Source organism: Mesocricetus auratus, unplaced genomic scaffold (genome assembly GCF_017639785.1).
Source record: "Mesocricetus auratus isolate SY011 unplaced genomic scaffold, BCM_Maur_2.0 Super-Scaffold_100018, whole genome shotgun sequence".
Taxonomy (NCBI): domain Eukaryota; kingdom Metazoa; phylum Chordata; class Mammalia; order Rodentia; family Cricetidae; genus Mesocricetus; species Mesocricetus auratus.
The window spans coordinates 16,156,311-16,168,482 of NW_024429199.1; the positions used below are offsets into that span (position 1 = coordinate 16,156,311).

The window sequence follows — 12,172 nt, forward strand, 5'->3', positions numbered from 1 at the left end:
ATGAAGCTACAGCTACGCATATGGGAAGGCAGCAATAACACTGTCTTTGTTCACAGATGACATGTTATCTTTATATAAAATAAAGAAAAGGTGATCAAAAATCCTAGAACTATACAGCTGTAAAATGCCTGCCAGAAATACATAAAAATCACTTGATATCAACAATTAACAAATGGAATTTGAAATTTAAAAATGCAATTTATAGTAGTACCACAAAAAGCTGTTAAAAATTATGACAAAATAGAAATCAGATAAATATCAGGAAAATTACAGAATTTGCAGAAAACCCGGAGAACTAAATAACTGGAAAGATAAACCATGCTCATTGATATGAAGATTCAAGTTTGAATTGATCCACTGATTCAAACATCTTAGCATTATAAATGTTATTTTGTGGATATTAGGAAACTAATTTTAAAATTTTTCCTGAGAGACAAATATCCAGTAAAGGCACACATTGTTTAAGAAAAAGACTAGAATTTGAAGATTAACTCATTTTAAATTCTGGATTAATTACAATGCTGCATTGATGAAGACAGTGCAGTACTAATGAAAGAATACATGGGAAATCAGTGCAACAGAACAGACAGCTTAAAATAGACTCAGGTAAATATGGTCATTTGACTCTTGACAAAGGAATAGAGAACATGTGCAGAAAAGAACAGCCATTTTTGGCAAATGGAGATAGAATGACTGGGCATTCATAAGTAAAGTAACCAAAAATCTAGAAAAAATGGCAACACTAAATGCTAATGAGAATGTGGAACAGAGACCAGCATTCATTGCTAACGAGATCTCAAGATAGTACAGTCACTTGGAAGACAATATGGAAGTTTCTTACAAAGATACATATGCCTTTACCACATAACCCAGCAATAACGCTCTCCAGTATTTACTCAAATAGTTGAAATCCGATGTCCATATTAACCCTGCACAACGAATATTTATAACAACTTTATTCATAATTGCCCAAACTCTAAGTCAGTCAAGAAGTCCTTCAGTGGAATGAATAGATAAAATAACTGTGATTTTACACAGACAATGAAAGTGCTATTTAATATTAAAACAGCAGCTACTAGGTCATGAGAGAAGAACAAACTTACATGTGTACTATTAAGTGAAAGAGGCCAGTCTGAAAAATCCACACACAGAGTGATTGCAATGATGCAGAAAACTTCATGAAATGAAACAGAACAGCTTCTTCTATCAGTTAGCAAGGTGACAGGGACAATATGTGAGGCACAGAGAAATGCCAAGGCAAGGAAATGATTCTCTATGATACTGGGATAGCAGGTTAATGTTTTCTAAGGCCAGAGACTATGTATCAAGAGTGAACACAATGAAATATAGGAACTTTGCATGGTAATAATGTTCAATGTAGGTTTACAGACCGCAACAAATCTAACATTCTGACCTAGAATGTTCATAGGAGGAAGATTATGCATTTGAGAGGGGAAAAATACACTTTTGGCTCATTTTTTCTCTGAACCTGACTACTTCAAAAACATAAAGTATGTTTTTTTTGGTGGGAAGGAATTATTAACTCCTGGAAAAAATGTTATATAAGAAAGAAATTGCTCTCATAATTCACAACTCAGCTCAGCCATAAAAATATTTATATGGTCATAAATTTTATACTATTGATTTAATCAAATTTTAGAGAAAATTATGCAGAATTGTCAAAAATAGAGGAGCCCATGGCCTAAGCATTCTCATTCACACCTTCTATAGGAACGTGTGGATAAATAGTTTAATGATGTCATAATAATGCAAATATGGCATAATATGTACAAAATGAAAATGAATACCTTAAGAAACAATTTCAAACAGATGAATATGACTTTTTAATAAGATACTTGGAAATGGCAGAAACTATGGACAAATAATGCTATTTTGGTTGTTAATTTTATGGGAAGTATGATTTTTAAGCTACATGCTAATAGTGGGCAATAAAATAGGTAATGCAAAAAACAAAGAAGAGAAATGTAGTGCCTGTCATTCATGCAGTTTGGTTCTGATAATCCTTAGCTATCAGACTTTAGCATTATAGATTGAGCTGCGCCTCTTCCAAATTCATTCATATATTGCAATCCCAATTGTCCTTGCCACTAAATGTGAGTTTATTTGGAAATACAGTAATTAGGTGTAACCAGTTAAGATTATTTTAGTTCATGAAGTTTTAAGTAAATATGAATGAATTGCTTGTATAGAGAGAGTATTTTAACACAGCCCATAAGGTATTATATTCTAGAAATGAGAGCAGAGATCATGGTTACAATTTGGGAGTCAAAGAGTCCCAAACACTACAATTATGTCATCAAAGGCTTGGGCAAAAATTGTCTCTTGATGATCAAAAGAAACCACCTTGACTGTGCCTTGATAGCAGACAGAGCTGCTGGCACAGCACGACAATAAATTTGTCAGTGTCTGAAACCATGCTGTTTATACTGCTTTGTTACAATAGTCCTGAAGAAAGAATGCGGGCAGTACATTAGCAAGAAGAACTAGGATAGCATGATGCCTCGGCTGGTAAAGTACTTACCTTGTAAGCATGAGAACCCATATTTGATTCCTAGAATCTACACAAAAATGGAAGGCATAGTGTCTGGCCAGTCAATCAAACCTAACCCCCTATCTCAGGTAAAACACTTTAAATATGGAGGAAAATCAAAGGTACCATCCAAAAATATTTCATTTATATTAAATATTTGTAAAGATTGTCTTTTAACACCATGGTCTTTTAACGGGTTGACTTTTGCTAGTGAGGCTGCGCAGCAGATAATGGTGCATGTTTCCGGGAAGGTGAGAACTGGCTCCTGCAAACCATCCCCTGACGTCCTTACCCACATACCCATACACATGTGTACATACACACATACATACATACACACATGATAGATAGATAGATAGATATAAAAGTTTCTACAATATTGTCTTTCTTATAGATAGCGCTTGTTCTGTTTTCCTTATTGCCAACATGGAGGAGCTGACTGAGTGAACTGAGATATTCGTGTTTTAGCTTCCTAGATGCTTTCATCTATTGTATCCATTGCCTCTTATATTTTAGCTATGTTTTAATGGTGCATAGGTAGGTGATCCTGGCAAGTCTCTCCTCTCCTCCTTTTCTATCAGCTTTTAGAAGATAGAGTGATAAGTTAATGTTGCTGATCATAGGAGCTCTACTGCACATAAACTTTGCCTACGTCAATGCCTTAATGTAATTCTTGGGAAGCTGTGGAGACCAACTGTACTGGTGTGCTGAGAGTTTCCAAGGGAGAAGGGATTTCACAGAAGTTCTGATTGCCCCATGCTTAATGAGATAGTCAACAACCAGATTCTCCAAATCATGGCCTAGGCCCTAGTTCCTGTCTGAAAATAATGCTCACACCAGAGAGGACTCCATCATAATTGTTTACTAACTTTAGTTTTATATGAGAAATAAGTCTTGCCCCAAAAGATGAGAAGCAATAATGCAAATAGCCAACATTCAGTTTCGTAAAGTCCTCTCTGCCATCCTTTCCAATGGAGCCTCATCTCTGGGAATGATTTTCTGTGAGAGAAGGAGGACTACTGAGATCCTGAGCTGACTACATTAAAGAGCCCTAGCTATCAGAGACCAGACTGTGTTATTTTTGGACTGTGTAGATTTGGACTGTGTAGACCTGGTTAACCTTACATCTTGAGCTTGCTCTAATTGCCATTTTAAGCCATTTTCCTCATCCTCCTCATCCCTGGTCATAACTCTAGTTTCCTTAGGTAATCATATATTCACTGAGGACTACTGCAAAAGAAGCAGAAAACATTATTACTTTCTCATAGAGCTGACCCTGAAAACCTACCCATTGCTCAGATTCTGGTTCAGTTGCAACAAGATCAAAGACATGACAGATTCCCTGTTTCTTTGACACAAGAACCCATCTGAAGTCACTGCTGTTCCCTAAATGATTGATCTCTTTTACAAAGGGAAGTAGCTGACCAGGGATGGTGGTACACATCTTTAATCTCAGCACTTGGAGGAAGAGGCAGGTGGAGCTCCGTACATTCTAAGCCACATCTGGTGTATACATCCAGCCCCAGGCCAGCCAGAGCTACACAGTGAGAAGTTGTTTTCAAACAGATGGACGTGGCTTTCCAGCACTGTAATAAGATATTCAAGTTCCACTCAAAATTAGCATCCCCTCCATAGGAAATACCTGTGTGGTATGGCCTTCTGTCTTTCATAACCACGCATTTCCTAATTAACAATTATTGTTCTTGCTCCTCCAGGCCTGAATAGCAATGGAGAAGAGTTAAGGGGACAGGGAAGGTGCTTAGGTGCAAACAAGACTTTTGAAGGATTATCAAACTGACTTGCTCATGGTACATTGTTGGGCATTTCAGAGACACTACCTTGTATTAGGTACCTCAGCAGGAGGCGTGTGACTATCGGTTTGCCTGCTCTACCTTTTCATATTACTTTTCTTTCTTCAAAACCTGGGAATATGAGGCGGTAGAGTTTTAGCTGTTATGCTCCTGCTAACAGAACTTCTGTTCTTTTTGGAAAGCCATGGGATACAGCCACAGTTAATTCTCTCATGATGGACTACAACTTTTCCTCAAAGTTCTTTATTTTGTACCTATTTTCTGTAGCAATATATTTGCCTCCCAAAAACATCATCATTTTATTTTTGTTGGGCCACTTAGCGGGTAACTTTGGTTGAGTCGGTTGCCAGGTCTGTGTCTCCAAGTTTCCAAGGAATTCTTTTTTAACCTTCTTTTTAAATTTATTTTTTTATTTTAAAACCATCTTATTTTACATACCAATTCCAGTTTACTCATCCTCCTATCCTCCTGCTCCCCCACATTTTCCTCACTCACCCCCCCTACCATCCACTCCTCAGAAAGGTTGAGGCCTCCCATGAGGAATCAACAAAGTCTGTCATCACTTGAGACAGGACTAAGGTCCTCCCCCATGTATCCAGGCTGAGCAAGGTATCCCTGTTAGTATTCAGACATCTCTGTATTGGCCTATTCTTGGGGCTCTGACAGGATACGCACGCACTCAGCTGCAGCCACTAAGAGCACCACCTGTGCACATTGACTACATTCCCTTTTTAAAGGGCCCTACCTACCTCCCAGCCTTCCCTCTCTCTTTTTCTCCCTCTCTCTACCTGTTCCCCTCTGTCTGTCCCCCTTTCCTTTCTCCTGTCTCCTGCTGCTACTATCTCTGGAGGCCTGTCTCCCACCTTCTCTTTCCCATTTTAATAATCCCTTTCCCTAATTAAAAAAAAAACCCTACTTGAAGCCTGTTGCATGACATCTTTCTCTCACATGCTGCTTTTTTTAAAATTATAACAATCTCTCCATAGGGAATGGGCTCCAAAAAACCAAGGAATGCTTAAAGCTTTTCTCCATAGCCTCAGGAAGAAGAGATACCCTCTTCCATCTTTCTCTGGTCACTACATGGAAGACAGTGACACCATAGTACACTTTTCTCCAGTGAGCTCTTCCTTTCAGGGTCTGAGTTCTTCAGCTATGACTCAATCCTTAGGATTTTCTGTGTGAGTCAGCGGCTCAAGGTCACAAAACAGAGATAAAATCATCTCTACTGGCTCTGCCTAGGAGATGAGCACTTGGCTCTGGAGTGAGAGTGGTTTGCTTCTGTTGTGGCACAGCCCCTCACCACCTACATGGAAGAAATACAGTCACCCTGGTCACCCCTGTGGCTTGCTAAGAAGTGGAAGGTGTTTGATGCATTCCCTGTGCCTTCTTTCTGTCTGCTTGCCACTGATACCCTCTTGTCAGTGTGGATAATCAGTCAACTCCATTGTGTGCCAGCCAGTTCATATAAAGGGCTGGGAGTTTACTATCTCTAGCCTGTAAGCGTTTTCTGATTATTTTCTAAGAAACGTTATGAACAAATCCGCAAAAGAAGTTAACAAGATTGAAGATAATGATTGGCAGAAACAGTTTCCTCCTCCATATTCAAAGGCTATATGTTTTATTCAGCCAGCTGTCTTTTAACATAAAGGACATGAGCTTCTTCGAATTTTGGTATCTGCGAAGTCCTAGAACCAACTGCATGTGAACAGACAGGACCAACTTTAGTAGGAAGGGGAAAAACCAAGTAATAGTGTATTTTACTATGGAAAGTTCTTTAAAAATCCTGCCATTAGCCTCAACACCAAGGTAAATGTAGTCAAACTGAAATTCAGTGTGAAAAACTAAAATGCATGAAAAGAAGTGAATCAGATTTATGATGACACTAATTTCACCCAATTATATAGTTTAAATAACTGGTTTCATGAGTTTCAAGTCCCCAAATAGACTTTCTGATACTACAGTTAATGTAAATGATTGGTATTTTTCCAAAACCAGTAATTTAACTGATAGTATTATTGTAAGTCAAACCTTCAGAAATATTATTTACATGCACATGATAACTGTTTCTTTTAGTGCCTATAACATACACTAGAAGATGAGGAGGGCCTACACTTTTAAACAGAAAACACAAACAAGTCCATCCCAAATAAACCAATATTTATAGTTGTTCTCATCCTTACAAATTGCCTTCTTTCAGGAAACAGACCTTATCCTGACATTCAATATTTCAATGCACCGATCTTGGTGGATGGAGAATGGACCAGGATGTATGGTGACATCTGTGACGCCTGCCCCAGACTGGGCCCCAGAAGACCATCGATACATTACTGTCTCAGGGTGTTTTCTGGAGTACCAATACATAGAAGTGGCTCACAGTTCCCTCCAGATCATCCTCGCAGTAAGTGTTGACACTTAACCACTCTAGTGCTTCTGGAATTGTTTCTTTCTGGGCAAACTCAAAGCACATGGATTCTATGTTGAATGTGTATTGCTTTTGGCTTTTCCAACTAATGTCATTTATAACAGAAATTTGCTGCATTAAAACAGGTTTTCCCAAATCTGTGAATACTGCATTCCATGAGCAACTGACAAAGAGGCTTAAAGATCTGATTGGTTTCAATGGTAGTAGACTTTTCTGAAGTTTGTAAAAGGACCCTTGGACAAATTTCACACCTTACATGCTTTCTACCTAAGAAGAAACTTTTCAATATGTATTTTTTTCTCTTGATGTTTCTTTTGGCTGAGCAGTTAACACAAATTATTTCTTCTGTTTGCCTGGCATCTTCATTCTCCCTAGATTTCATGGGTCTGTCACGTTTTATATTCCCTCCTTTTTCAGAACAATTCATACTTTCAAGTCTACCCCTAGACTTCCATGCCCCAATATTTTATGTTGTGAAAATAAAGCATCCTCATTTTATCAGGCAGTAATGAAGTTACAAATGTCAAAACAGTGTCACAAACGCTTAAGTTATACAAATTATTTGTATTGTTAGAACAAAGACATAAATAAAAACAACCTTTCCTGAAGAAACTTAGAAAATCTAACTATGTAATTCTGTGAGATTTAGAAAGTTTACAAATTTGTTATACATGAATTCTGGTGTTTATGCTGGCTCCTAAAACACACACACACACACTCATATATTTATATATGTATGTGTATTTATATCTTAGATTCCATGTATACCTGTAATCGATGTGCACAACCTAAATTTGTTAGCAACAAATAAAATTTGTTTTTCAGCTTTCTTCAGCTAATTAAAAGTCTCATTAACTCATAAGTTAATAATAAAAAGCAATAAGTTATATGTAAAATGATATTGATGTCTCTAGATTTAAGAAAAAAAGGGTTTTTTTTACCATGATATAAGATATTGTAGCTGGACATGGTGGCACACGCCTTTATTCCCAGCACTCAGGATGCAAAGGCAATTGGATATCTGTGAGTTCAAAGCTAGCCTGGTCTACAGAGTGAGTTCTAGGACAGCCAGTACCACATAAAGAATCCTGTCTCATAAACAAACAAAAAAAACCAAAGCAAAACAAAAAGATATTGTGATATATATAGTTAAGATAGTCTGAATATATTGTGCTAGTAAACATTTTATAAGTCTCTGTAGTGAAAAATGTAAAAGCTTATTCTCTGCTTTTTATAGGTTCATAGAATGTGCTGGAGTCTGAATACTTGGGAGGCTGATACAGGATTTTTTAATTCAAGGCAACTCTGAGCTACATCCATAGATAACATCTCAAAAATCAAACACAAATCCAAACAAAAACTTTCTGTGTGTCAGCTTATGTTTCTATTGGAGGCTCTAGTTGCCATATAAGAAACAAGGCTAATGGAGCCACCTCCTGACCAGTGGTCATGAAATGCCATGCCTGAGATCAAAATAAACATAGCAGATCACATGGGCATGACCCTGATCAGAAGCAAGACCTCATTGTTACAGTTCACTGACTCCAAGTCCCAAAGGAAGAACTAGAAATCTTTGCAGAGAAGCCTAATGTCTAGAAAATCTGGTGTGCTGTTCTTTGAAGTATTATCATTTTTTTAACCCAAATTAGATGAGTTCTTACCTCTCTTGGAGTTACAGAACCAGGAGCTAAAGACACTTCACTGTCTGAGCAATGAAGGAAGGTTCTTTACCTGAGAAGCCATGGGAGCAGAGATGAGACTTATAAATCAGCTATTGAATCCCTGAAGGTTGAGGTCACAGGCGCAGAATAAAGAAAGTGAAGGTGAGAGACAGGCTAAATACAGGAGAGGAATATCTAGTCTTCTGAGAGTAAGTTGCTGAGATCCGACCAGTATCAGTCCTAGGCTGCAAGAGCCATCTATTCTGGACTGATGTCTTTAGGGTTGTGTTCGGAACCAGCTGAACAGCCCTGGGTCCGACCCTGAGTGGGGAATGGTGGATCAGGGAAGTCATAGCTACCCAGAGGCATTAAGGATGAGACAGAGAGATCTTGTCATTTCAGGAGGGCTCTCAGTCAATACTGGAGACCACGGTTTATTCAAGTATCCTCTTAAAGAGCTTTCCAAAAGCGGTTGTAGGGAGGGTGGAGGGGGTGGTACTGGCAGAAGACATCTATTATCATGTATATAGGGATGACTAAGAAACACTTCATTTAATCCTAGAATGCCCTCAGACTTTCCATAATGGCGTGTCTCACTAGTCTTTAGACACATCCCGCTAGTCCCCTGGCACGTGTTCCACTAGGGCCTGGGTCTATTGTTACACAAACTACAAGCCATTCTCCAGTGTGGCAAGGCCATCAGGAGGTAACCAGTGGACATCTAAAAGACAATAGGAGAAGATTCAAGCTCTGGAATTGAGCTGAGGCCTATATTCGAAATATCATATTCGGGCCCAACAGTAAGCATAGATTTCTTCCAGGAGTTCACTGGCCACCTCTTTCTCTCTCTCTCTTTTAGATTGTTTTATGGTTCTCATCATGGAAATGTCAACTGTGGTGGCACCAAGGCATGCTTACTTAGAATACAGCTAGATTACATAATGTTAGAGGTTATCTGGTGGTCGCTCTGGCAGCTGTCATATATTCAGTCAGTTTTGTATAAGACATTTCATGAAGGCCTTTTGATCTTTAGAAGTCCTGGCTTTCAGGGATCCCGTCCTCAAAGACAAACCAGGCCAGCTTAGGTAGAGATTCAGGGATGTTAAGCAGGTAACGTTCTGGATAACAAAAGCATAGAGTGTTCTCGCTGTCACTTGTCCAATCCAAGACACATCTTCAATGAAGAAGGTCTTTTTTGACAGTTTCAAACTTTGAAACTGCTTATTTTGTTTACTGAGAAGCAGCTGATGACTTTTGTGGTTACTTCATTTGTCAAAACTATTAAAGTAGCTTTTCATCAGGAAAGTAAAATACTTCTGGAATGAAGAGACATAAAATATCTAAACACAGACACATTAGAGAGGGGATTTAAACAAAGTACACCCTCAAAAACTCATTATTTTTACTGAATCCACAATTTGGCAAACTTGCACTTATGTTTCAAAGATGATATGAAGATGTAATTTATGTGCATGGGTAGATATATATGATTATTTTGAAAGCTATTTGAATTTGTGTTGTGTGCATGTGAGTAAGCTATAGTTTTATTAAACGCATGTAAGATGTTTGCATAGTAGCAAATTTCTACATAAATAAATTTGGATATAGATGCATATGTTAAGGGTGACATACTATCCAAAGAAAAATACATTACACAGTAAAACCAACCTTTAATGACTCAGTGAACGGTATACACAGTGCACAATAAACAAAGTTCACAGTACACGCAGTGCACAGCATACACAGTGCACAGCATACACATTGCAGTGTATACACAGTACACAACATACACATTGCAGTGTATACACAGCACACAGCATACACAGTGCACTGCATACACAGTACACAGCATACACAGCACACAGCATACACAGTGCACTGCATATACAGTTCACAGTAAACACAGTACACACCACACACATTGCACAGCATACACAGTGCCCAATACACACAGTGCACAGTATACACAGTTTACAGTATACACAGTACACACAGGTCACAGTATACACAATACACATGGTGCACAGTACACAGCATACACAGTACACAGTATACACAGTGCACAGCATACACAGAGCACAGTACACATAGTGCACAGTTTACACAGTACACACAGTGCACAGTACACACAATACACAATATACACAGTGCATGGTACACACAGTGCATAGCACATAATGCATAGTACACACAGTGCACAGTATATACAGTGCATAGCACACAGTGCACAATACAGAATGCACACTACACACAGTGCACAGTACACACAATACACAATATACACAGTGCACGGTACACACAGTGCACAGTATACAAATTACACAGTGTACACAGTACACACATGTACAGTACACACAGTGTGGAGAAGACAGAACATCTTGAAGAGCTGATGTGACTGGTTTCTCATTCCACCTCTCTGCATTGCCTCCAGAACGGAGAAGTGGCACCCTCACCTGTCCTTTTCACTTGTCCTTTGAGGATAGCAGTGCTTATTTTGCAGTGCTGACTGTGACATAACTAAGTGTAGCTAGGAAGTACATAATTAAGTTCTACATACTTTCTGCCTTTGGGCTTGCTGTTGTTTAGCCAGCCTCGGGCTAAAAAGTGTCTGCTGTTCCCCTAAGGGCTTGTCTTGAGCAATTTTCTCTGCTCTTAAGAACACGTTTTCCTCTGGTCATTATGGTCACTATTGCTGCAATGATAAAGGGATGAAATTCTGTCGTGCATATCTGTTCCTCCCCTCCGAGTCACCCATATCATCCTGGAGATAATCAAATATTCAGTTCTGTTCAGTGTAGTAAACAGTTCCTGGTGCATGACTCTGTTGGCTTCTAGAAAAAGAGAGCTTGAGGATGTCACAAAAAAAAAATGGAAATAGATTCTTGATGGTACAAACCTGGTTCGGGCAGAAAACATTGGAGATGTGGTAAGAACATATTGTATGCAATTGGGGGCATAACCCTTGCTTCTTACTTTCATCCTGCATTCTGCAAAGTCAGCTAAACTCTCAGCCATCTTTGAAGCTGGCCTCCAGGATGTCTGGTTCAAATCTGCTTCCATAAACGGCTGCTCTCCCAGTTGCTGCTCTTAATTAATTCCAAATCTCTCTGGCTTTTGCTGAGCCGTGGCTCAGATTTTTTTTTTCACAGATTCTCAAACCCCCAAATGCTTATTACCCCGTAGTGTTTTCTGACATTCAACTCCTGGCTTATTTTGGAAGTAGCATTCACAAAACCCAAATTTCTTTACACACATAAATATCTCCCATCTATAGCTAAGGAAGCCAAATTAATACCCCTGTAATTGAGAAGAGGGGCTAGTAATCGTACAGCCTCCAGCCAAGCAGAAAATCCTAATGATGAGCCAGGTGTCAGTCTTCCAGCTTCATCTACCTCTGTTGCATTGAAAGATATACAGGTGTGTGGATTTTTAATAAAAACTTAAATGTTTTTAAAATCCCCACGTTTGCAAAATCGCATTAACTATGTGTTGGGAGGGCAAGAGGAAGTTCGACTGGGAAACGGTTTTGTTTTTGTTTTTGTTTTTTGTTTTTTTTGTATTGCAACCAGATTCATGCAATTTCTTAAGCGGTGTGTGACTGATGATGCAAAGATTAGAATGCATACTTGCTTACACTTTTGACCATGTGACAATTCTTCAAGGCAGCAGAACCAGTTAAAAGCCTTTGCTCACCTACATAGTAGGTTAAAAGAGAGTGGCGAAAATC

The 12,172-nt window shown here is 38.7% G+C and overlaps 1 protein-coding gene across 2 annotated transcripts in view; it reads left to right on the forward strand.

Moving 5' to 3' along the window:
• Nkain2 (sodium/potassium transporting ATPase interacting 2) overlaps positions 1-12,172 on the forward strand; it is a 1,004,696-nt gene that overhangs the window by 801,527 nt on the left and 190,997 nt on the right. For both annotated transcript variants that reach the window (XM_013126789.3, XM_005065768.4), the window contains exon 4: positions 6,560-6,760. In XM_013126789.3, coding sequence (XP_012982243.1) covers positions 6,560-6,760 — 201 coding nt within the window. The remainder of the gene's footprint in view (positions 1-6,559; positions 6,761-12,172) is intronic.